The sequence below is a fragment of the Pseudonaja textilis genome, chromosome 1 (genome assembly GCF_049901715.1).
Source record: "Pseudonaja textilis isolate UNSWEBS1 chromosome 1, rPseTex1.2, whole genome shotgun sequence".
Taxonomy (NCBI): Eukaryota; Metazoa; Chordata; class Lepidosauria; order Squamata; family Elapidae; genus Pseudonaja; species Pseudonaja textilis.
The window spans coordinates 82,422,458-82,449,815 of NC_141990.1; the positions used below are offsets into that span (position 1 = coordinate 82,422,458).

The window sequence follows — 27,358 nt, forward strand, 5'->3', positions numbered from 1 at the left end:
TGAGCACTAGAGCAGAAATGAATAATTGTGTTAGTTAAGATTGAGAAGCCAAATTTGTCCTGTTTTTATTGCAATGATGTCACAGCAGTTAATAAGAAGAAAATAAATGTTCTCTTTTTGAATTAACAAGTATGTTAAGACAGACAAATAATACATTTATTCAAAATGTTTCTCAGTGTACATATCAACCCTTCAAAAATAAAACAGAAATAGTAATGCTTACTAAGGCTGGCATAAAGCACAATTGATTTAACTGCAAACTATTTTTAAACTTGTTGATTACTGCTGAACATTTTATGAAAGTAACATCATGCACATATTTTTATATTGCATTCTGTCTTAATAAAGATCTCCAGTATCATAAAGCAAAATAAAAAAATAATAGAATTAAATAACATAGAATAATATAGAATTAATATAATGTGATTCAGATGGACTAAAATTGCAATCAGCATCAATCAGGAGAGCCAACAAACAAGAAAGGGCAGAGCTCAAATCAAAAACTATTAAAAGTAAAGAAAAATGCAAACATTTTGTCTATCCACCTTAAAGAAATCATAAATACCAACTAGTTCAGCTAATTTTGAAAGGAGATACCAAAGGTGGGGAAAGTAATTAAGCTTAATTCTTAACTTCCCTTCTCTTATGGGAAATCTCTATCCTTCCACACACACACACACACACACACACACCCCTCTTCTTGATATATTCTGTAAAATAAAGATAGAACAGGAAAGGATTATGGCAACTCCAAAGCCAATTTTCACAATTGTTTGTAAGTTTTCAGATATCTTTGTTAGTGTAAAAACTCCCAACTCCAATTTTACATGCAGGTACTTTGCTAGAACAATTGTTTGTGCTATGCCTTTCTGATGGGAAAGAAATAATGCCATTACTTAGCATAATTTATCATTTATAAGCTGCAGTGGCAGAAAAATGGAACAGCAGAACAGAATCTGATTGAATGTAACATAATGTACAAAGCATCTCACCTTACAAGGAGCTGGCCCGTGATCATCTAAGTAAGTGGAATTTCCTAGAAACAAAGAAAAAAAAGAAACAGAGCATTAAAGACCTTAATGTAATTTTTTTAAAAAAAAACTGCAAATATTTATGTATTTATTTACATCAAATTTCTATACCGCCCATCATACTTTTTAAAAAAGTATTAATTATGAAAGAATTAGAAGGAAGTCTAACTCTTTTTCAAGCATTAATGAGCCATAGTGGCACAGTGGTTGGAATGCAGTATTGCAGGCTAATTCAGCTCACTGCCAGGAGTTCGATCCTAACCGGCTCAAGGTGGACTCAGCCTTCCATCCTTCCGAGGTCAGTAAAATGAAGATTGTTTTGGAGGCAATAGATTGACACTGTAAACTGCTTAGAGAAGGCTGTAAAGCACTGTGAAGCGGTATATAAGTCTAAGCGCTATTGCTATTAAAGTAACCATGTCCTTTAGAAAACAGTTATGGCTGATTCAAAGGCTTTTCATGGTTTTCTGTGCAGGCATGGACAATCATCAAGATCATTCCTACGAGAACAATTTGACTTGGAATCCCTGTACACACAAAAGTGCAGACAGATGGGGAAAACCATCGCGACTTTAACACTTGAAGGAAAGTTTCTTTGCTCCACACTAATGAAACACTCTTTTGAATTGTTTTCATAGGCCTAAGATTGGCAAGTTGTAATCAAATCTTTAGTCTGCTTAAAAGTCCACTGGTGGTTGGAAAATGCTCTCTTTTTTATGCAAGTTCCTAGGAGAGAGCGGGCATATTTCAACTTTAAAATGTTCTGAGCTTGTGTCTTGTTTTGAGATCAGGATGGGCCAGTCCAATTTTACCTGAAGCATTCTGATCTCCAGAAGTTCAGAACTCCTCCAGTGAGATTCAAACATTATTGGAACATTTTTGATATGGTCAAAATGGTCAATTTTGTGCTAAAGAAAACTGTCTAAGAAAAATTCAGAATAGCTCTCCTGCTTTTTATTTGCATTTTCATATTTCCAGTGAATATTTTATTTCAAGCATTAGGATAGGAAAGATTTTGATAGTTAAGACTGTGCTCTATACTGCAATGTCATTTTAAAAGCTTTTCAGTTGATTAAATCATTGCTATTTAATTCATTCTACATGGTTTTTACATTTCCATTTTTTCATAGACCATTACTTTTTTCAGAGTAATGATTTGAAAGTAATAGCACTTTATTCTGTTCCATATTGCACAGCACTTTATTCTGTTCCATATTGTGACTAATATTTTTAGAATTTCAATTATTTAGGCAAGTCAATAACTTTTCTCAGAGAGAGGAAAAATCCAAACCCTTGGATCCCAATATTCCAAAACTGCAGGTAGGCTAAATGGATTGAATTTAAAGAGTTTGTTTAATGTGTATATAACACAAAGTTATATATACATTAAAGTTTGTAAATAATAGAAACTGTTGTATAATTTAGATGTTGTTTATAATATAACTGTTAATGCTATTATAAATTCTGTTTTTACAAATATATAAATCAAAGCAGGCAGGAATGATCACAATATTTTAAATAGGGTCATTTTTTATCATTGTAACTCAAATAACATTCTCAATCACACACACACATACATGCACCATCCAGCACAACAGCCTTAGAAGGCAATCATAATGTAATACATCACAATTAAGAAATCCTTATAATTAGATGTGTTTTGAATAGAAAGGGCGTTGGTACTTACCTGACATACCCATTCTCTTTGAGCTGTGAAGAGCATCCAGTAGTGGGAGGTGCTTCAGTCTCTGCATGTTTAGGCTGGGCTTAATTTGTGGAACGCTCCTCCTCCTCCACAGGACTCCGCCCCAGCGTTCCCCAGTTTTGGCAAAGACGAGAGAAATAAACGCCCTCGTCCTCAATGCCCTAACAAATTCATTGGCTGAAACAGGACCCCATCAGATGGAAAAAGGGTGGGGCTGGATGCTCTTCACAGCTCAAAGAGAACAGGCGTGTCAGGTAAGTACCAGTGCCCTTTCTCCGATGAGCTGTTCGGAGCATCCAGTAGTGGGACATACCAAAGCTTGGCCTGTCCTACGGGAGGGACTCCATCTGGCCTGGAAACCCCTCCTGGTCCCTGTGGACCCGTTGCAGAACTCTTCTGCCAAAGGAGGCTTCAGCAGATGCAAACACATCTATTTTATAATGCCTAATGAATGGCAATGGAGAGGCCCAGGTTGCGGTTCGACAAATTTCCGTTATTGGTGCCCAATGTGGCAGCGCTCCTTGTTGAATGAGCTGTTATGCCCCTGGGCACCTGCAGTGATTGAGTCTGATATGTTTTCGCTATCACAACTTGTAGCCAACAGCCTATTGTAGAAGATGAGACCTTGCATCCCTGAGTGTTGGACTGAAACGACACAAATAAGGCTTCCGTTTTTCTGTAAGTTGCTGTGTGGTTAATATATATTCGCAATGCTCACCTCACATCAAGCCTATGCCATTGTAGTTCCAACCCTTGGGATGGTCTGGGACAAAAATTAGGAAGTATCAGCTCTTGTGCCCTATGAAAAACCAAGTTAATTTTGGGAATAAATGTAGGATCAGGATGAAGCACCACCCAGTCAGAATGGAAAACACAAAGATCTTGTCTGATAGACAAAGCTGCAAGTTCCGAAATACGACGAGCAGAAGTGATCGCTACAAGGAAAACTATACGTCAGAAATTGGAGACTTGACGATTTCAAGGGTTCAAAAGGGCCCTTAGAGAGTGCAACGAGGACCTTGTTAAGGTCCCAGGTGGGATAACGGTGTACCGCTGGAGGGCGTAAATTTGTGGCTCCTTGAAGGAAACTCCATATGCGTGGATGATGGGAAAGAGATAGTAGACCTTCACAAGTGAAAACTGACGCCAAGGCTGCCACCTGTCTTTTCAACGTATTAGGTGATAATCCCTTGTCAAGTCCCTCTTACAAGAACTCTAGCATTTGAGCCACAGATGGAGAGATGGGATCAATTTGAGACTTGGTACACCAGTTGCAGAAACTGGACCATGTGGCATTGTAAATGCGAGTTGTTGAGGGGTGTCTGACGGCTTGGATGGTGACGATAACTCTGTTGGAAAACTTTTCACTCTTCAGACGACTCCGCTCAACCTCCAGACGGTCAGGTTCAACCATTGAGGGTCCGGATGTTGAAGGGGTCCCTGGGTTAGCAAGACCCTGTCTGGCGGGATTCTCCATGGTGTTGATATGGATAGACTGTGGAGTCCCCTGGAGGAGGAGGAGCATTCCACAAATTAAGCCCAGCCTAGACATGCAGAGACTGAAGCACCTCCCCCTACTGGATACTCTGAACAGCTCATGGGAGAAAATGTGAAAATAAAGTGAGGAAATCTTCCATGTACCATTTGAGGTCTGAAAGAAAAAGTGTTTATTAATATGATTATTACAGAAATAACCTACTGCAATGAATGCATTCAAAATGCTTCTAGTGATAAGGATTTCTTAACTGTGATGTATTCCATTATGGATTGTTCATGCTATAATAAAGTTGTGGAGTCCTTGGTAGAACAGAACATCTCTACAACAAATTCCAATAAAATGGACACCCATGCAACTTTATGAAAAATACCTGACCACTCAACCCACTATAGTACAAGCAACACAAGCTATGAAAATGACAACATTACTACACATCAAAACAGGGAAAACCAGGAAAATCAGACTATTACAACCATGTGGTATCACCATAGCACACAAACCAAACTAAGACTCTTTTAAAACAAGTAAAATGAAATACCCGATAGCTCAAGAAGCAAAAAAAGTGTAAAGGTTGTAACAGTCTCTATGTAGGACAGACAGACAGACAAACAGAACACATCCATGAACACCAAATGGCAATCAGAAGACAATAGTCACATAGAGATAAACCATAGTTAAAAGAGACAATAAAAAAGTTAAGGAAACAAAAAAGACCAGAACACATCATCTTCAGTAATCAACACCTAGATAAGCAGGGGTTAACGTCAGACAAACAATCAAGTAAAAAACAATAGTTCAATCACAGAACTTCCAAGGAGAAAACCACACCCCACTAACACAGGCTGGGCAATCTACTGGATATAACACAGAGCAAACACTACACTGCTATTACTGATAATTGTTACCTACGTAGTTGTAATGAAAGGTAATGAAATACAGTATATGTAAACAAATAACCAAGCTCAGAGAGCACCAAGAACTCCACAGTTCAGCCCTGAGCGACCTATATTCTCTTCTATTGGTATAATGAAATTTTCTATTATATAACCTAAATCTTATGCAATGTTTAGACATCACAGAAAACTATCTAGGATCACTGAGATTATATATTAACCCCATGGTCCATGGCCATCAAAGAACAATGGGTAATATAATTTAGTCAGAGAACAGTCTTGTAGAATTTTTCTTATTCTTTAGAGTCTTTGTTAGCCACAATGTCTTCCCTATTTCATCCATAAGAAAGAGCAAATGTAATAGAATCTGTACCAAGTAGATCAAGCATTCATTCTAAATATATAGCCCCATATCAATTTCTGAGACTAAATTTAAATGATTCAGAGATCTCTAACACCAGTTTTATAACAAGGGAATGATTCCTTTCAGTTATAGTAATTATGAAGACATTAAAAACTGAAGAATGCAATATGAGTACTATTTTGGTTTTGGTATATATATGTTATATAATACTCTAAATACGTTTTGAAAAGGAATATAGTTTTTTATTTATGGCTCTAAATGACCAGATTAATGAACAAAAGAACTTTTAATAGCCAGGCTAAATTTATGTTAATCAGTCCTCTTTCCATCACTAGCAAGTGCCTAATTTACCCTAATATCCAGCTGTTAGTACACACCAGTTTTTCTTAACAATGAGAAGTCTGTCTGAAGAATCCTCTCTGTAATTAAGACATTCAACAGAAAGCTATTGATTTAACAAGAATGTTCCTAGCATTTTTTTTTTATTTTGTGACAAGTATTCTTTATTTCATGTTAGATTTTTAAAAAAATCTTCCTTCAGCTTAAAGAAATGCGTTATTGGTTATGTGAATCATGTACTAATGTAACTATCTATTACTATATTCAGACTTTAAAGATAATGTAAACTGGATATACTTGCTTTTTGAGCAGTGTCCTATAGATTCAGATAAAGATTGCAGAATAAATCCCTTGAAATAAATCCCATCCCAACAGTGCAGCATGGTGATGGAGGCAGCATCATGCTGTGGGGTTGTTTTGCATCAGTAGATACTGGGAGACTGGTCAGGGATGAGGGAAAGCTGAATGAAGGAAAGTACAGGGATATCCTCAATGAAAACCTGTTCCACAGCACTCAGGACCCCAGAGTGGGCCAAAGGTTCACTTTCCAACATGACAATGATCCTAAGCACACAGCTAAGACAACACAGGAGTGGTTTAGGGACAACCCTGTGAATGTCCTAGAGTGGCCCAGCCAGAGCCCTCTATTGAACATCTCTGGAGCAACCTAAAAATGGCTTTAAACCAACAGTCACCACCGAACCTGACTGAGCTTGAGAGGATTTGCAGAATGGCAGAAAATCCCCCAATCCAGGTGTGTAAAGCTTGTCATGTCATACCCAGAAAACCTCAAGGCTATAATTGCTGCCCAAGATGCTTCAACAAAGTTTTGAGTGAAGGGTCTGAATGCTTATGCCAATGTGATATTTCAGGGTTTTCTTTTTAGAATTTTTACAGACATTTGTAAAATTCTGCTTTTACTTTGCCATTATAGGGAACTGAGTATAGATTAATGATTTTTAAAAGTGAAGTTCAACAACTGTAGAGTCAGGCTGAAGCATAACAAAGCTGACAAATGTGAAGGAGGGCTGAAGTTGTTCAGTTGTTGAAATTCATTTTTGAATGCACTGTACATTATCTTCTAATACTCCATGCTTCAGTATTGTTTTCTGCATGAGAAAAAAGTAATACTTCTTGCTTTCTTTGAATTTCTCAAAATCTTAATTGCTAAGAAAATAAACAAAAGCAAAAAATGATTCCTCATACATAAGTGTTTTTATGCGCAGACTCCTGCTATATCAGGATTATACATCCAACTTCCAATGAAGATTTGTTTCTGAATTAGCAGTTGAATCAAAATATGCAAAAACCCTATACCCCATTTAGTTGGAGAAATGTTGTTCAGCTAAAAATATTATTTCCATTTAAAATGTGAGAAAATAGTTAAGTAGCAACAAAATTAAAAAGTCGTCAGATATAACAATGCAATTTACTCTTGAAATGAGAAAAAGCATAAGTTGCAATAGACAAGAGCATAATAATTTTACTACAGAATTCCTTGATTTCCTACTTTACTTTCAGCCCCACATAGTTCTTAGCATATTTATCGAAACTCATAACTTACAATTTTCATTTTGATTTCTTACAGATTCCTGATTTTGGCACCCTAAATGTTAGCGTATATATAAATGAATTAAACAAGCTTCACATCAAAGACATCTCTAAAATGTGTTTTTATACTCTCTGTTTGCCAAATGTTTGTGATGCCATTGAATTCAGTTCTAAATTTTCTACAGTTCACAATAATAGAAGCTGTGTTTAAAAATACAATTTAAGTCTTACCAAACAGATGTCCACCTATGTTGATGTTTAGTTAACAATATGATTGCTTAGTAAAAAACAGTGATGCGATTTTAGAAGATTAATACACCAACATTTTACATAAGATTTAGGATCTTTCCTAAATAAAATATAGTATAACATATGAATTGTTTATGAGACATTGTTTATTTGGGATTTGCTCAAGAAATACTTTATTTGGGATAGTCTACTTTTTCACCCTATAGTTAACTCACTCTGTACTGTTAATAAGATTTCACTAGGAAACTATCCCTCTTTTGCCAAATAATATGACTAACAAGATTGGAGTTCCTTGGAAACATATTTCAGACCATTTATTCACTTTATATTTGGGGGGGAAATTAACCAGTATTCATCATTAACTTGAAACAAAAGAATGAATCCTTAATCTCACTAAAGGGAAAGCTTCTCTTTCTTCATTTTTACTGCTATGTGTTTAATAATAAAATAAATAAATTTAGATATAATAATCTAAATTCTGAAATAAATTTTAATTTCAATATATTTTGCTGTAAAGTTTTTCAATTCTGTAATATATTTTAATGTGCTATTAAGCACCAAATGTTGCTTCCATCCATTTGAAATCTATTAATCATCTGATTGTTACAGATCTGATACCAAAAGTTCTATTTGCTTTTCTTCACATTGGCACTTGTCTATTTGATTTCAACAATAATATTAAATGAGTTTCATTCAATGTAGAGGCATCATTTATACGCTGTGTGAGTTTGCTGGAAGATTTCTACTTTCATTCCTCAATTCTGAGGTACACAACATTAGGAAAACAATAAAAAATGAAGAGTATTGATATATATTCATTTGGATTTCTCTTTATAAAAGCACTGATTTATTCATTATGGGTGTGTCCTCCCATGAACTAATATAGTCTGAAGAGAGAGCAGGCATTCAAGTACTTCAAGTATAAAAATATTTTTCAGTTGGAGAAGCCAAATTTTAAAATGGGTGTAGCAAACTCTTTTTTCTTACTTGGTTTGTAATCCAAAGTATGCTTTCCCTTAGAAATGTATTCACAAAATTACAACTTTATGGCGTTATCTTTTATAAAGGAAACAAACCTAAATATAGATTTTCCTGCAACAGCTCTTTCACCCCAGCTATAAGGCAGTCAGCTTTGGAGGCATCAATGCTACCTTATGAAAATATTTTTGCAGTGCCAAAAAGGAGAAGAGCAAAGAAAAGAGGAGAAGAAAGGAGAGGACGAAATCTCAAAAAGTAATAGTCATCTCTAGAGAGATGATTTCAGTTGTTTTTACATAGCTGTGAAAAGCATGGGATGTGCTCAGAATCACAAAGGAAATTGTTTGGTTCCAGTTCAATTCCAAGTATGTGAAATGTGCTGCAAGCCAAAAAGAAATTAACCTGCTGACAAAGGCATCACAATACACAAAGGGTGCAGAGGCCACTGTATTTTAGTCGATCCTTTCAAAACCTTGGCAGGCAACTAAATTAACACATTCTGGACAATTCAGTTCACTTATTTGACAGTTTCCGAATACTGAAGTCTTTTGCTACAGATTTTTACTAGATATCTATCTCCTATTCTTTTAAGCAAAATAAGTTTACATCATTAGTTGCTACCATGGGAAAGTTCTGCAGCTCCTTTCTTTATAAAATACCGTGTCTTAAAGACCAAGAAAAGCATATTTTTTTATACTACAGATACACTTTCAGGATTGCAACAATAAGAGGATATTAATTCACACATGTTTCTTCACTTTTAGGAACAGCAACCTTACATTGTAATAAGCAGATGTTGAATACAGTATTATTTTACATAATTTACAGGCTCAGGAACTAAATTTTACATAATACATAATACTGTAAAAGTAAACTTTACTTTACATATTAACATCACACAGTTGAAGCTCAGTCATTGTCCTGCATTGAATCATATTCAAAGACATGCAAAAATGCCTATTATACCTACTCTATAAGATCTGAGTAGAGACAAAAATCCAGTCTGGATTGTAGCCTGAGAAAAGACTGGTGTATTTTAAAGAATGAATTTACTAAATTTGATTCCTGGAGAATTGTCATAAACTGAGTTTATATTAAATCTTAATATGAGGCATGATTTGTTTTGCTTTTGGCTTAGTGCACCCAATCTGTACACTCCCAAATCTATGAACTCCCAGAAACCTCAAATATGTCCATGGCATTGTTATAATCAATTCTTTGTCTTTTAGTACCTGAAATCCCCAATCATGGGAGAGACAAACTTATAATGAAAAGGTGAAATGTTTTTAAACCCAGTAATATTTAAACATCTTATTTTTATCTTTTGTCTGGTTCAGGATGATGTACATACCTAATTATCCCACCTATTTTCCAGCAACAAAAACTTTAGGGCTGAGAGAGTGAGTAGATCAAAGTCATGCAGCCAACTTTCATGCCAAAGGGAGGACTAGAACTCATGGACTCTCAATTTCGTACGCAGCACTTTAACCACTACAAAAAAATGGCTCCCATGAGAGAACTACTCAAATACAATTCATTAGTATCAGTGATGGAATTCAATTTTTTTCACTACCAGTTCTGTGGGCATGGCTTGGTGGGAGTAGCAGGGGAAGGATACTGTAAAATCTCCAGTCAGAGGTGGTATTTGCTGGTGCTCTGAACTACTCAAAATTTCTGCTGCCGGTTCTCCAGAACTGGTCAGAACCTGCTAAATACCACCTCTGATTAATATGTCTTTCTGCTAGGTTGAAAAAGTACTAGTAATACAAAAGCATGCTAATCATTTGAGAAGAAAATTACTGCAGTTCCTCGTTTCTTGCACATTTCTCCAAACAATTCAAACTGCCAAATCATGTTTAAGAAATACTAAGTATATTTGCTTAGAACTCTAACATGTGACTGAACTTCTATAGAAAACACATGTTTCTGAAGAGAAACTAAATTGATAACTCATTAGCATTTACAAAAGCTCAGTCTCTAAAGACCCATAAGATGTCTTGGCAGTGACTTCTGTACATGCCTGCACAGCATAAAATAAATGGTTAATACAGTCTCATGGACATCTGCAGGACCATGGAATGGGTTTTTGTTTGCTACATTTAGGATTTATCTGGAATGCAAAAGAAAGAACCAGTAGGAGGAAAAAAAAATCAATCCTTACTATCAAGTCATCAACTTCTGTAAAAGCCTGTAATGTACTTATTACACAAATGGGAATTCTGAATACCCTACGCATGGACAGTTGTCTGTATAAAGAGTAGTAGTTCACACTAATAAAAACTACAGTGATTCTGATAAGCAGGAGCTCTCCTTCCAAAATTCATTCTTGAGTTGAGGTAACAGAATGTGTTGATTTCTGTCATGAAGGAAGTCTTTCAAAATTTAGTTACATTCACAGTCAAGTGAATTGCCTGCATTTACACCATAAAACTGGGAAGCAGATAACAGTTTGATTTATGCAAAACTTACCATCTCACAAATTTGCCAATCACAGTTGTTTGATAAGTAAAAGGTAGTTATTTGTATTATGGTACTGTAAAATAACAGACATATGCCTAAATTGAAGACAGTATGTACAATATATACATATTGATAAAAAGTTAGTTAAAACATGGTGTGTGTGTGTGTGTATCTCAAGGTCTCTTACTTGAAAACACAGAACAACACCATCCATACCTGCTTTCTTTTATATTTTGGATAGAGATTTGGAGAATGAATTTGCACAAAGAGATTGAACAGGTCTTATGACATTCACATCCACTGAAATGTGATTCCCAATGTTATTTTGGGAATTTAGAAATGCTCAGACCAGCCTGGACAGTTCAGAAACAAACAATAATTACTTAACAGGCTATTTCTTTCTGCTTTTCCTGTTTTTGTTTAGTTTGTCAAACCACAGAAGTATTCATTACTGCAGTCTACATCAGGAAACTTCTAGCTCTCTTTCACTATATACATAAACTATGTAACTGACTCTGTCTTTTGAAGACAAATGATTTTCCAATATACAGAAATATACAGGGATTAACGAACTGTAATGTTTGGGGACCTCTGGTTTAGACATTTCTACCATACGAACTCAAGCTCAAGTTTTCACTATCATGGTGCACCAAAAATGTGGGCATTATAGAAATTATTTATATGTCTCATTTTGTAGAAAAAAATTGAGTACCTACAAAAAGGTTTAAGAATTAAAAACTGAGGGAACCAAAAGGTGGAAACTTATTACAGTGTCTGTTACAAACAGAGAAAATGTTTCAGTCCACTCTTTCATTATGAATATATGATATCTAACATGTCATCTCAAGTTCTTCATTCCGCTGGTGCCTCAGTCCATTTTGTTGCATCCTCATATTTCTATATTTTATCTATGAGGAAATAAAATGCAGACAGGAAAACATACAAGTGGCCATTAGACTTCTTCCCTGGTGTTAGCTTTCATCTCTGGGTGCCAGTATAGTGCAATTAGGTGTTTGATTTACAAAGGTTCACATCTCAATTTCATCATGGAGCACTTTCAATTGGCCCTTTCCTAAACACATAAAGCTCTTCCTATGAGAATAAAATACAGAGAAATCCCTATGACATTCTCTTGAGCTCCCAAGACTATGCAACTATGCAACAATAGGTTTCACAGATTTTCCCAGCACATATCATTATTCCACGAACTACAGTGAATCTATTTATTACAATGTAAAAATTACTTAATATTTAAGGTTTGGGCTTAAACCGCTGAGTAAAAAATAAACATTCCCTAAAGATTTATTGTACTCACACTGTTTATTACTATGGATTCTTTCAACTGCCAACAAATTGGGGAAAAAATATATGACTGGTAATATACAATGATATAATAAAATTGATAATAGTTTATTTTGTCAATGCTTTGTTATCTTTAGCAACACAAATTTTGCTTCTTTCTGTTTTGTACATTATATAAGCCCAACATTTTCACTGCTAAGCTAGACACTTAAATGAGTTTTACCCCATTTTATGACCCTTCTTGCCACAGTTGTTAAGGGAATCACTGCATTTCTCAAGTTAGTAACATGGTTGTTAAGTGAATCTGGCTTTATTGACTTTGCTTGTAAGAAGGTTATAACCCTAAGACACTGCAACCATCATAAATACTAACGTTTTAATGAAAACTGCCTGTAGAGCATTCTATCTGTGTTCTGCAAAAATAAATAAAATGTCAAGGGACAACAAATGTTTTTGAAAGCAAAGCTATGGCTTTCTGACCCTCAGTGAATTGTGATTGTTGTCTAGCATTTTTTCACAGCTACAACCGTCTTTTGGAATATTTTGAGTAAGGTAGTGATAACAATCCAGTTTCTAAATACTGCCATAAAAAGGCTGGAATACGAAAAGATATGACAAATGTTGAATGTTTTCTTATGATGCTTTCCCCTTCCCCATATCAAACCAGATAATCAATATCCATGCCCAGTCTTGCCCAACAGATTTCTCCCTTGCTAGCAAAAAAACCTTTTTTCTTGTGACAAGAGGAGAACGGTATCTGAGAGGTGTGAAAGGAAGTGGTTCATCTGAGAGGGAAAAAAAAGGAAAGAAGACCTGGAAAAAAAGAGGAAGCCAGACTTCTAGGAAGATGTAAGCATGAGAAAAAACTAGAAACAGCTGGACTCTGAACTGACTGCAGCAAGATACGAGCATAACAAATAAATTTGTCTCAAGGACTTGTTCTTCTTCTTCCTCCTTTTGTGTCAGAAATTTGTTGGCTTTTGTGCTAATTCAGATTTTGTATATTTCATGACATTCCAGCTATTTGAGCCCAGGTCCTGATCACAGTCTTCCCACGATGTTCTATGACAGATTAATGTTGCAGAGCTTGTTTGTGTTTTTAGGAGTACTAAATGATTTATTCCATTATAATTATTTGGGCGTTAGGCTATCTAAGCTTAAAAAAACCATTTTTCTTTAAAAAAATTTTTTTAACCCGTTTCTGTTCTCATCTCCTAAAAAGGAAGCAAGGCTATTGTTCTCTGGTCCTGTGTCTCAAAGCTGCTAGGACTGTGAGGTTCTGCTACAGAATTGTGTTTTTTTTTTCATCCATGTTGTATTATGCCCAGCTTAAAAGGAAATTATCTAGGCTGTAAAAGTTCCATACGTTTTTGCAGGATCCTGGCCAAGTTATTTCATTCTCTAAGTGGATGGGTAGCAGGAAAATGCCAATTAAGTGTCATTGGGTCAACCTCGTCTCTTAGCAATCATATGGATAGATTATCTCCAGAATCACTTGTCTCCAATTCAGCCTTATGAGTCTCTCAATAATGTATTCATTGTTGCTCTAATCAAATCCATCCACCTTGCTTTTGGACATCCTCTTTTTCACCCAAATATTTCAGGCATCGTGGACTTCCAAAGGGAATTCAGTCTTTGCATGATGTGTCCAAAATATGATACAATATAGTCATTAAGCCATGCAGAAAGCAAATGCATCCACAGGGCACAGATTGTTGAAATCCTTTCAGGCATGGCAACCTTCCCCATCAAGTGAAGAAATCAATGCTGTTTATAAGTTCCGATACATCTTACCATCAGCCAGATCAATTATTTTATTTATTTACATTTGGCATCCTTCTATCTACTCCTTTAAAACCACAGTGATTCTTTTTGCAGTACCACATAGCAACTTCCTTTTCTAGAAACGTAAAGAAAATCTCTGTGATTTTTCAATTCTAGGATGATACTATTCTCTCCTAATCAGGGGTGGGATTCAAATTTTTAACAACTGGTTCTGTGGGTATGGCTTAGGTGGTGGGCATGGCTTGGTGCTCATGTAACTGGGTGGGCTTGGTGCTCATGTTATTGGCTGGGTGTGGCCAACTCAATATCACTCACATCGAGGCATGCATCTCCTCGCCTGGCCTCTCATGATTGTGGGGATGCTGCAACAGTCGTAAGTGTGAAAAATGGTCATAAGTCACTTTTTTCAGTGCCATTGTAACTTTGAATGGTCACTCCACACAAACAAAGTACCAGCAAAGGAGGGGAAAAAAACTCCAGAGACGTTCCTGAGACAGGAAGTCTAGTCCTGCCAAGAATGTAATAAGGGTTAACGGAAAGGCAGTTTCTGTAAGCAACACCAGATTGTTTCCTTCCTGTCTTCCTTACAGGATAAGGCCAGTAATTTCTTCTAACAACCGGTTCTCCGAACTGCTTAGAATGGGCGTTGGTAGAAGTTACCGTGAACACCCTTTCTATCTATGCTGTGAGAGAGCCCAGGATGGGTTGACACCTTCCTATGACATCATTTAGCTGACTCTGTACTAAGATATAAAAGCCAGCCCATGGGAGAGACCCCAGCTTTGGCGAAGATACTTGACAGACTGAAAGGTGTCTATGAAAGCACAAAATAAATACAGAAATATGTCTTACCCTCTCCGGACGAATCAAGGTAGGGGCTGGGCTCTCTCACAGCATAGATAGAAAGGGCGGTAACTTCTACCAATGCCCATTCTCCTCCATGCTGCATCGAGAGCACAGGATGGGACATACCAAAGCTTGCATGTCCATGGGCGGGTCCTCGTCTGGCTCATCACACTGACTGTGGAAGCACTCGTTGAAGCACCCGTCTGCTGAAGGCTGCAGTCGCCAAGGCAAAAACATCCAGACGGTAGTGTCTGATGAAAGAAGATGGGGATGTCCACATGGCCGCATGACAAATCTCCTCCAAGGATGCTTGGGTCGCCCAGGCAGCAGAAGTGGCCGCGCTTCTGGTAGAGTGCACCGTCAGACCTCGGGGAACCGGAAGGGCCGCAGCTTTGTAGGCCTGCTCAATGCAAGACCTGACCCACCTGCTGGTAGTAGTAGAAGAGGCCTTGTGCCCCAAGTGAGAAGGGAAAAAGGAAACAAACATGGCTTCCAACTTCCTGAAGGAGGATGTATATTCTAAGACCCTTCTTACGTCTAGCGTGTGCCACTGCCGCTCTAAGTCATGGTGCGGGAGGGGGCAGAAGTCAGGCAAAACAATGTCCTGGGACCTGTGAAACCAGGTGTTAATCTTTGGAATAAATGAGGGGTCCAGAAGAAGAATAACCCTATCATCATGAAAGGAACGAACGTCCTGTCTGATGGAAAGAGCAGCAAGCTCAGAAACCCTCCTGGCAGAAGTGATGGCAACAAGGAACACTACCTTCTGATTCAGGAAACAGAGAGACACTGTTCTAAGGGGTTCAAAGGGAGGCTTTGTAAGGACATTAAGGACCAAATGAAGGTCCCAGGAAGGATACCTGTGAACCACCGTAGGTTGGAAGCCCCTTTCAAAACCTCCTGACTGAAGTGTGATGAGATAAGGAAGGAGGCGAATCCCATGAAAGGACTGAGGAGAGGGCCGCAACCTGCCTGCGTAAGGTGTTGGGGGCCAAACCTTTCTCCAGCCCATGCTGAAGGAAGCTGAGAACTTCTGCCAACTGAGCTGAAGCAGGAGAAAGACCCTCCCTAAGGCACCATCGAGAAAAAGCTTTCCAGATGGCATCATAGATGCACCTTGTAGAAGGTTTGCGAGAAGCCAGGATAGTGAGGATGACCCTTTCTGGAAGATCAGCCTCCTCTAGCCGCTGCCGCTCAAGTGCCACATGGTCAGCTTGAACCACTGGGGCTCTGGGTGGAACAGGGCCCCCTGGTGAAGGGAGATTAGATGGGCAGGGATCCTCCAAGGAGAAGCCACTGATAGTTTCACCAGGTCCACAAACCAGGGCCTCCTTGGCCAATAGGGTGCCAGGAGGAGCTCCACATGTTCCTCCAACCTCTTCCGAATTTCTGCCAGAATGATGGGAAGCGGGGAAGAGGCGTAGAGGAGACCCTCTTGGGCCATCTGCACCGAAGAGCATTGGTCCCCTCCGCTCCCTGGCAAGGAAACCTGGTGAAGAATCTGGTGACTTGGGCATTTTGAGGAGTGGAGAAAAGATCCACCTCCGGTGTTCCGAATCTGAGGGAAAGATCCCTGAATAGAGATGGAGGAATGGACCATTCTGCCTGGTCGACTAGACTCCTGCTGAGCCAGTCGGCCTGGGAGTTGTCGACCCCGGAGATGTGGTCCGCCGAGATTGATAACAGGTACTTCTCTGCCCATAACCCCAGCTGTAGAGCCTCTTTCATGAAAGCTTTGGACCTCGTCCCCCCTTGCTGGTTGACGTGAGCCTTTGCGACCATATTGTCCATAAGGACTAGAACATGAGAGCCAGTCACTGAGTGCCTGAAATGCTTGAGAGCCAGAAAAATGGCTCTGAGCTCTAGCCAATTTATGGGAAAGATCTGTTCCGATCTGGACAAACGCCTTGAGCTATCTGGCCCTGCATACGGGAACCCCAACCCAGGAGGCTGGCATCGGTGGTTATCACTAGCCTGTCTGGGTCCTTGAACAGGAGTCCCCTCCAGATAGATGGGGAATGCCATCAATTGAGATATCTCCAGATTTGTGCCAATACAGGAAACTATCTTCCCCAGAAGTTTGGACAGCAGTGACAGGGGGACAATTTGATGTTGCTGGATCTGGCTGATGATCTCTGCAAGGCTCTTTCCACAAGCTGGGGACAGGAAAACCTGGCACAACATGGTATCGATGAATGCTCCCAAGTGTTGCAATTTGGTTGTAGGAGAGAGCTGGCTCTTTTTGGTGTTGATGGAAAATCCGTGGCTCTGGAGACATGAAAGGGTAATTTACAGATCCCGATGGGCTGCAAGGATGGAAGAGGAAGGAATCAAAATGTCGCCCAAGTAGCATTGGATCCTCACTGGAATAGAACGCAGAGATGCCACCAATGCTGCCAGAACATTTGTGAAGACCCTTGGAGCCGATGAGAGGCCGAAGGGAAGTGCTCAATACTGATAATGGGTATTCTGATAACAGAAATGGAGAAACTGGTGATGATGAGGCCAAATTGGGATGTGGAGGTAAGCCTCAATTAGATCAATGGAAGAGAGGAGGTCGCCCTTCCGAACGCTCTCTAAAATCCCCCGTTGAGACGGGGGAACAGGTTGAAGAGCCCTGATTTCAAGAAGGTGCTGAATGGCCTGATTCATGAGGGCTTGCCTGGGAATGTCCCGAGACACAGGACAGATCAAAAATTTGTGTGGGGTGGGGGTTAGGAAGTCCAATTGTAACCCTGACCTAATAGTGCTGAGCACCCAGGCATCTGTCATTGACGCCTCCCATTTGGAGGCAAAGAAGGCTAGGCGACCTCCGATGGGTGGGGAGAACGAGGGATTACTTAGAGTGACGGAAGGAATGACCCCCTCCCCCCCGAAAGGGCCGTTTACCAGTAGAAGGTTGTTGCCTGCCAGATGTTTCCGCCCATTGGTCTTGGCATTGGGAGTATGGCCTGTGAGAGTGGGAGAAGCGAGATGAGGTCTCCACTCAGAAGGCAAGAGGGTGATAAGGAGCAAGGCAATAGTTGGCTTTCTTCCCAGAGGAAGAGAGAATTTTACGTTTATCTCTACTTTCGATGAGATAAGATTCCAGAGCTTCGCCAAAAAACTTATCGCCTGTGAAAGGAACTGAAGCCAGCTTCCATTTTTGGTGTGACTCCGCCTGCCAATTTTGGAGCCATAAAAGTCTTCTTGCTACTACAGAAGATGCCATGGCCTTGGATGCAAATTTGATGGAATTGAGAGTGGCATTCGCAGGGAATTCCGCCACAGCAATAACCTTATTAAAGTCTTGGTGAGACCGAAGGTCAGAAGCAGGCAATCTATTCTGGAGTTGGCACAGCCACCGTATGGATGCCCTGGTGAAGAAGGATGCTGCTGCTGAAGCCCGAACAGCCCAAGCAGCAGCCTAGTGATTGCGCTTGAGGGTCTGTTCGGAACGGTTATCATCCAGTTTCAGGATATCTTCTGGCTCTGTGGGAGTGCCAGAAGATGAGAACGAAGCCAGAACTGGAATGTCAACAGAAGGCACTGCCAGGGCATTTTCCAGAGCTGCGCTGACTTGTAGAAATGCTTATCTAGAGAAGATGGGCAAGGACCTGCCGAAGGAGAAGCGCACTGTTCCTTGACCATGTCCAGGAACAAAATGGGAGAAGGCAAAACCTCTGCATGCACTACAGGCTTGGAGAAGAGCGAATCCCCTTGGCTAGAGGAATTTCCTTGTGGCTCGGGAGCCACTTCCACTGGCGACAGCTTGGCAGTGACCAAGGCCTTGCTGAGTAATGGTCTGAAGAGAGTAGGTTTGAAGACCAATGCAGAGGATGTCTGCTCTGGGTGAGAATCCTCTTCCTCTGAAAGATTTTGGCTCACCCTCTTCACACTCTGAATGAGAGGAGTAACTGTGTTCAGATGGTGAAGGCCTTCCTTCCTCATCAACATCCTCCCATTCTGGTAGAGAAGAATGGACCCTGAGGTCCTGAGGCCTGTGTAAATCAGGATGATGAGGCAAGGAACTTATAGATTGAGAAGGGAGAAGGGCCTGAACTCTTTCCAGAGGTTGAAGAATTTGCTTGAAGCCTTCAGCCAATCCCTGCCAAATGGCTGATGAGACTACATCTTGGATATCCCTTGGTCTATGCACAAAGGTAAAGGCAGAAGGCCAAAGGCTCGTTGCTGTTGGAGTGAAGGTGGCTTCAGGCCTAGATTGAGGGTTCAATGCCTAGAGGGAGGGGGAGGAGCATAGGGCACAGAAGCCTGTTGGAAATAAGGCCCAGATCTGCTTAAATCCTGAGGATCTGACTGTACAGCAAGAGCCTCAGAGACCAGGATGAAGGATGGAAAGGCTCATAGATAACTTCTCCTCCCCTGGGAGGGCTTGGTTGAGGCCCACGAGTATCACCTGAAACATGCTGTAGTTGCACTCCCTTCTGTTGAATAGTTCTGTTGAACTGCTTCTCCAGAGCTGCATGTCTGCGCTTCTCTGCCCTCAATTCAGCCTGAGTTGCCTTCTTAGGGGCTAGAGCCTTAGCTTTAATTTTAGCAGCCACCTCCCTCTGGACTGATTGGGCGCGTTGCCTACATCTTTTTCTCCTATTGGGCTTAAGAGACTGTTCCACTGGAGGGGGAAGCTCTGCCAGAGCCTTATCTTGCTCCATTTGTAAAATAAAGGCTCTTGCGTTGGAAAGAAGCTGTTTAGAAATTTTTCTATTAAGCCCCTTAGGGTATAAATGGCCCCTGGGCTTACAAAATGGCCGCTCACCTCATGGTGGAAGGTTTGAATCCAAGATGGCCACTGACTACAGGAAAACAGGCTCCAAGATTGAAGAATCGCTGCTTAGGCTATAAAGAGCCCCAAGCGAAGTCAGCAAGGGAAAAACACAGCAACCAGCTACACGATCAGCTGGCTTGAGCTCTTATCAGTTTGCCGATCGTGTTTACGATCGCTCCAAACTGCAGGCGTGGGGGAGGTCTGCAGACACTGCCCAGCTTGCCTGCACAGAGCTCTGTAAAGCTGCTCCCAACGTGCAGGAGAGAGAGAGAGGGCCCTGCTCTCCTGGAAGAGCAGCTGCCCAGATTCCTGGGAGCTGCTTGAAAGGAGGAAAAACGGTACTGAAGATCGCTGGTGAGTGTTATCTAACAGAAGCTTTCAGAGACACAGCTACTGACTGAAAGCAGCTGAGTCAAAAGCTGGGGTCTCTCCCGGGGGCTGGCTTTTATATCTTAGTACAGACTCAGCTATGCCGTCATAGGAAGGAATCAACCCATCCTGGGCTCTCGATGCAGCATGGAGGAGAATGTTAACAACCAGTTCTAGCGAATAGGTGCAAAATGGTAGAATCCCCACCCTGCTCCTAATACGCTGTATATCATCAACATTAAAGAGGGAAATGGGAAAGAAATCTTTTCTGGTATCCATGCGTTGTAAATGAACATAATTCTACTGACTTGCCTGAAGATAACCTTTCATATGGTGAAGTAGAAAATAGTAAAAAGAAACATTTTGAATTATAAATTATTTCAAAAACTTGTGAAAGAATTTAATTTTTCAGAGTTTATTACTGAACACTTCAGTATCTAAAATCCCGCTCCACACCGCCTTCCTGGACTTGGAAAAGGCCTTCGACCGAGTCCCGCACGATCTCATCTGGTACGCACTGCGAGATCACGGCGTGCCTGAGCTGCTCGTACAATGGGTCCAACTCCTATACAGATGTCACAAAAGCCGTGTAAAAGCGGCAGCTGGGACATCAGAGGAGTTTAATATCACCGTCGGCGTACACCAGGGCTCTGCTCTCTCACCACTGCTGTTCATTCTGGTGATGGACACAATTACACACGACCTGTACACGCCCGCCCCATGGACGCTGCTCTACGCCGATGATGTGTTCCTGGCCAACCTGTGCAAGGCTGAACTCGAGCACCTAGTCCAACAGTGGCACGACCGCCTCGAGCAGTTCGGGCTCCGGCTGAATCTAAAGAAGTCCGAATACCTAACCACTGACAATGAATTGACAGGCTCCATCCACGTGAACGGGCAGGAGCTACCGCGCGCCTCCACCTTCAAGTACCTGGGAACTACTCTTGGGGAAGAAGGCCTACTACAAACTGAGGTGGCAGCCAGGATCAACGCAGCGTAGGGCAAATGGAAGTCCGTCATGGGCGTCCTCTGTGACAAGAAGATGCCGGTGTGCCTGAAGGCGAAAATCTATAACTCTGTGGTGCGCCCCGTGGCCATATACGGCGCAGAGTGCTGGCCGACGACCAAAGAAGTCGAAAGCAGACTCCAGATAATGGAGATGCGAATGCTCCGATGGTCGGTAGGCCTCACCCTACTCGATCGCGTCAGGAACGAAGAAGTGCGTAGACGGTTCAACGTCGTGCCCATCCCCACGGTCATGAGGCAGTCCCGGCTACGATGGTTCGGCCACGTGAGCCGCGCCAAGGAAGAATCCATCATCAAATCTGCAATGAAGGTGACTGTCGGAGGAGCGAGACCGCGTGGTAGACCTAAGCAACGCTGGATGGACACGATCAAGGCCGATCTAGAGATCGCGAAGGCAGACCCGACATACGTGGTAGACAGAGAGGTGTGGAAGCAGTACTTAAGGACATTAGCGGACCTCGCCAGAGCGCGAGACAAACGCTGAAGAAAAAGAAGAAGAAGAAGAAGACTTCAGTATCTAACATGCTTATAAAAATCAAAATAAATAAAAATCCAAAAAATATCACAATAAAATATTTGTAAGCTATTGACATTAAAAGCTTTCTGTCTTAAGAAAGACTTTGATTCATACTCAGCTAATTAGTGTTTAATTCAGATAGAGCTTAGTTTAGAGTCACAAGGGGGGAGGCAAACCTCCACAATTTCTTGGCAAGCCTGAGGAATTCAGAAAAACCAGAACATCCAGAAATATGATCATGACTTATATAATAAAGAACCCAGCATTTAAAACTGCAGAATCAATAATCTATATCACAGATGTGGCGTTCATCTGTTTGTCCCATTGAGAAAGCAAAACAAAAGTTGAGGAGCACAGAAGGGACAAAAAGGAGAGGGAAGGGAGGAGGAAACATTTTCGGAGGAGTTTACTTCTTAATAGAATTTATCAACCCCCTGAATTAAATGAACGTCATAGCATGTTGCTACCTGAATTTGAAAAAGCCTAACAGCATCAGACATGCTTAGTAAGTAGTTGATGGGAAACAAAAAAAGAAAATCCTAAGAGGGTAGAAATCAAAATATTCCAGAAGAAAGCAATGGCAATTGCAATGTTGTTAAAAAAGAAAAAAAAATCACATAGACATATTATGAAGCTCACAAGGAATCAAATTCCATCTGATTAAGTTTTTGCTTAAAAAAGCAGAAAATCTTTAAATAAATGGCAATAAAATATGAGGACTTGCTTTAGCTTCTCCTTTTAAGCTGGTTTTCATTCCTCTGATTTAGTCAGTTTCTCTCGGGCTGACTGACAACTTAAGAGTTCATGGTCAGTTTTGGTTATTTTTCTCCTTTTCCTTTCATTAACCTTACTACTAACTGCAGCATGATTCAAATCCTTAGAAACAAAGAAAGCTTTATTTCTGCAATTTTATTACCTTCTAAAACATCTAAGCTATTTTACAATAATGTTGGCCTCTTGAGGATCAAGTCTCTATCTTCTTCCTTCATCACTAAAAGGTATAAGAATTCTTAAAGCTGTTCAAGTATTAGATGGCTTCAATCCTTTTTTTTAGAGTGACTGCTGAGCAATAACATGTTTCTTAATTTAAGTTGATTCATTGATTGTATCAAGTTTGAAATTTTTACTAATGAAATTAGCAATGCTCAAATAGTGACCCATACAAATTGCCTCAAACTCAGTGTGAAAATACTAACGAAATGTAACTTGGAAACTAAGACAAAGAAATAACCAAGAGGAAAGAAATGTTCTTTGATGTTTTAAGTTATTCTCTCATCTTATTTTCCAAGAGTCAAACAGCTGAGTCCAAATCTTCCAGCCTAATTCTTCTGTGCAATCATCCCCAACTGTAGAATCTGGGGCTAGATCAACAAATGCTTTCTTGAAGAGAAGGATTGTTAAAATGAGAAAGAAATGAGAAAAATAGGAAGGGAGACCTAATTTTCTATAACTTGTTTTTTAAATTACACAATGATTAAAAATTCTAACTGTCTCAGGTACTAGTACAAGTTTTATTAACAATTGTATTCCTATTCAGGATAAAATCACAATGATTCTTTGTGGAGCCCCAGAGCCACTGGATACACTAGCAACATGTTTGCTGGATTTTTATGAAAGGACTCTCTTAAAAAGATGAAAAATAAAAGAATTACTGAGAAGGAAGAACTGGAGAAATGAAGGTGAATTCATCCTGAACAGTTTCCAAATCCAGAAATACTGAAACTTGCCCCAAAGTTCCACTAGACTCATCCTAAACCACATAAGACTCTACAAACCCACATGTTGCAGACAACTTAAATCAGGAATCAGTTTTATCAAAATATTTCCAGAATATGATTACACAAGTATTTAGAACACTCAAGTAATCAGTTTTGAAAAAATCAGAAAAACAGGCATAATATTAAATGGAGAAAACCAGCTGTAATTTACTAATTAATGGCACATTGCAAGATATTCAGTATAGAAATAAAGAGCAGAAATAAACTTAGCATCTAAAATGGGCATAAGATCCAAAATCTCCTCTTTCCTCAATGCCTCTGTTTTATTCACATAAAAATGCTCCAAGCAATTAAAAAACAAACAAAAAGATGTTTCCTGCTCATCCTACTCCTAAGATCCATCTTTCTGGCTTTTTTCAGAACTCCTGCTTGCTGAGAAGGGATGTGATTTAACACTGGTATAACAATTGGTTCCGTGAGTGTGCGCTTCACTTCACACTACAAGTGGTCCAACTACCCAAGAGATGTCAATTATTAATTTTTGAGATAAATCAAGGTCAGCTCAGGTGTATTACCTGTAGCAGAATGTTTGAAGGAAAGTTAATGCTGAGGAAGTCAGAAGGTATCTTATACTTACTCCAGCATCTGATGGTTCTGTAGAAACAGATAGCTGCTAAATTTGCTGTTAAAAGGAAAATAGCTAAGACTTGTTTCCAATTTAAAGTATTTTCTCTTTTTTGAATGCCCAAGTATGTTGTTATTATTAAAACAGGTGGGCTTTTACTTTATAATTACAATTTAGAGTACAAAATAAATATAGCCAACTCTGATTTTTAGTTTTTGAAGCATTATGAAGTTTTCATTTTTAGGGAAATTTAAGAACGGCTTAGGTTTTTAAATTCAAAAACACAAACACCCATGTATTGTCATAGAAATCAATTTCAAACTCATTAGATGGAATCACACTTTGCTAGTTTTAATCAATGTTAAGAAAAAATAGAAAATCAAAGTTTTTTTTTTAATTTGAACAGAATACATAACCACACATATGGGCACAATTTGTTTCCAGACACATTCCAGTGCATGTTATTCTCGAATTATGAGCACTACTGGAGTTGGAATTTTGAATTTTGATACTAAGTGGGGCAGTTTTTAAGCAAGTCATCCATAATTGAACATCCAGTAATTTTGGACCATTTTTAGCATGGTTGTTATGTGAATCACCATGCTTGCTAAGTGAATCAAGCAGACCTAAAGTGAATCAAGTGATTGTAAAGCAAATCCAGCCTCCCTAATTAATTTTGCTTGCTGGAAGCTGATTCTGACAGTTGCAGATTGCAACCTTGTGACTGCAAACACTGCAACCTGGATAAATGTAAGCTAGCTGCCAAGTGCCCAAAGTGCACGATGGTCATAACTTTGAGGGTGTAAGGGTGTAAGTCATTTTTTCTGAAGCCTTCATAACTTCAAACCATCATTATACAAATGGTTAAGTTGAGATCTGTAAGACATCATTTTGTGTTAGAATTTTTTGCTTCATTGTAATATCAACAAATAAGACTTACATGTATAGACAAACTGTCATGTGAAATTTAACAGCATTGCACAGTTTTGTCTTATCATAAAATGTGTAGATGTGACAATCTTTTCAAAAATACACAAATACGTTTCCAAATGTACACTGAAATTATCTTTAATCAGGACAAAATCTTATAAAATAAAAACTAAATAAAACTATTCACTAAAACATTACATATGCTTGCAAAATAATACTTTGCTAAAAAAAATTAAGTGTATTCTACATTTATAGCACTGCTCAGAATAAGCAATCGTAAAAAAATTCTACTTGAAATCTGACACATGTCCAAAATACAATTCTTGCCCCAAGCTACATGCTTATAATCCTATCTCCCCTTAACTGAACCACCCACTGCTGAAATCTATGCTGGACAACCAAATTTCCTTGCCACCCACAGTTGTGTTTTTTTAAGAGTTATGCAAAATATTTCTTGGTCATTTAATTAATCAAGACAGAATTATCTCTTTGCCAAAAACTAAAGTAGCAACAAGCCATCAAAAGAAACTGAAAGTCTTCTTCAATTTGTATTGTTTATAAAGAAAGTGCAATCCTCAGATAAATCAACATTAAAGAAGTTTTCATGGATTCACAAAGAAACTTCCTGCTAACTCCTCCATTGATTTTCTATGTAGGAATCTGGTAGCAGGTGTTGGAAATGACAATCACATGTCTCTGGAAGGTGTAGTAGCATGGCAGCACTGAAGTAGCCAGAACTTTGTCAAATTTAAATCCCACGGGGAGTCATGAGTTCCAGATTTCAGAGAGTAAATCAGTTCATTTGAGGTATGCTGATTCGGCAATTGTTGCCCTATGGTGCACCATTTTGCCCAATTGAAAGTTACAATCAAACAGATACAAGAGTTTTAATAGCATATAGATTAAAAATTTGCATGCTTCTTCAAAGGAAAGATTTGGGGAAGTTCATAGTTACATGAATTCAAAATCAGATCAATAAAATAATTACAATCACACAGATAAAAGCAGCGTGAGAGATAATAGTCCTAATTTATCACCATCTACAATACAAGGTCTTAACTTATATTCAAATGCAGTTTTATTTTTTAACCTTATCTAGTTTTGTAATAATACTGTATTTAGGTAAATCTAAGAAAATAATGTAAACAATGAATAAAAAAAAGCTGAGACTTTTTATTAGTATTGGTAACCTTACATATTTTGCAGTGAATTCATTGTAAGTGTACTTCAACTGAATTGGAGATTATCTTCCTAATCCATTTTAGGGAATGGACAGACAATAACTAAAATTATAACGATGAGTGATTTTATTGACATTATATTTATTTCTTCGGTATATTGAATTGTGTGATGGTAAATGAATGCAACTGGAATTTAGAAAAACACTACAAAGTTCAAGTGAGTTTAGTCATGTGGGAAGTCAGCCAAAGCAGTAACAGTTCAAATGGGTTTTTGTTTCTTCTATTAGTTTAAAGGGTCAAGGAAGAATTAAATTGCTTTTCAGCAATCAGGGTTATTAAAGGGCAAAAAAATACAGGAAGCATACTACTGTGTGTTAAAAATGAACAGAGAAAGTGGAAGAAGGTGGAGCCTCCTCGCTGACGGACAGTAGATCACGACTCTCTGCGGCTATGGTCTGTGCTCTTTCGTTGGAGAGCCCCAATTATTATGATTAGGGGCTGAAGCTGCCTTGGAGGGGTGGCGGAGTAAGGGGAAGCCGCAAGCCAGGTTGAGGGGAGCTGCATCTCCCCCCCTGGGCTTGGTCTTTTCCCCCATGAAGACGACTGCAGCGGTGGTTTAAAATGGCCACCCCGAAGAGGACGATTCAGCTGGATTAAGATTTGTGCAGGAGGGAAAAAAGAGGTGGGTAACATCTGAACTGGGACAACTGGGCAATACAACTAAACAAAAGTACCCCGGGACTAAGGTAACATGGAATTTTTAAGAAAAGAAAAGTGAGCGGCGAAATTACAAAGGGACAGAGAAAAAAAAAGAAAATATTTTTGACAGCTAAGCGGGGCTTCGAACCAGGAAAGGAAGAAGCTGGAACTAAAGATTTAACAAAATTGGACTAAAATATTTTGGGAATAAACAGGCATAAAATAAAGCTGGACTTAAGATTGTCAAAAAATAATAATAATAAAGTTTACAAATTGGAGACTGGACTGTGCTGGAATATTGAGGTTTGAAAAACCCTAAATAAAAAAATAGGGGGAAAAGGTGAAGACTTTGTATAATGGAGAGTGTCACCTTTTGACAAAAACTTGAGCTCAAACAAAAGGGAAAGCATCCTGTTTCTGAATGAACTTGTGTAGATATAACATTACAGAAATATTGAAACAAAGTAAGAATCTTAGAAAGTGAAAGCAGAACCAGAATAAAGAAAAAAGCAAGGAAAGACTGACTG

The 27,358-nt window shown here is 39.3% G+C and overlaps 1 protein-coding gene across 1 annotated transcript in view; it reads right to left on the bottom strand.

The window, feature by feature from the left end:
- UST (uronyl 2-sulfotransferase) overlaps window positions 1-27,358 on the bottom strand; it is a 110,909-nt gene that overhangs the window by 70,532 nt on the left and 13,019 nt on the right. Inside the window, exon 2 of the mRNA XM_026705406.2 lies at window positions 993-1,036. Within this exon, the coding sequence (XP_026561191.1) occupies window positions 993-1,036 (44 nt within the window). The remainder of the gene's footprint in view (window positions 1-992; window positions 1,037-27,358) is intronic.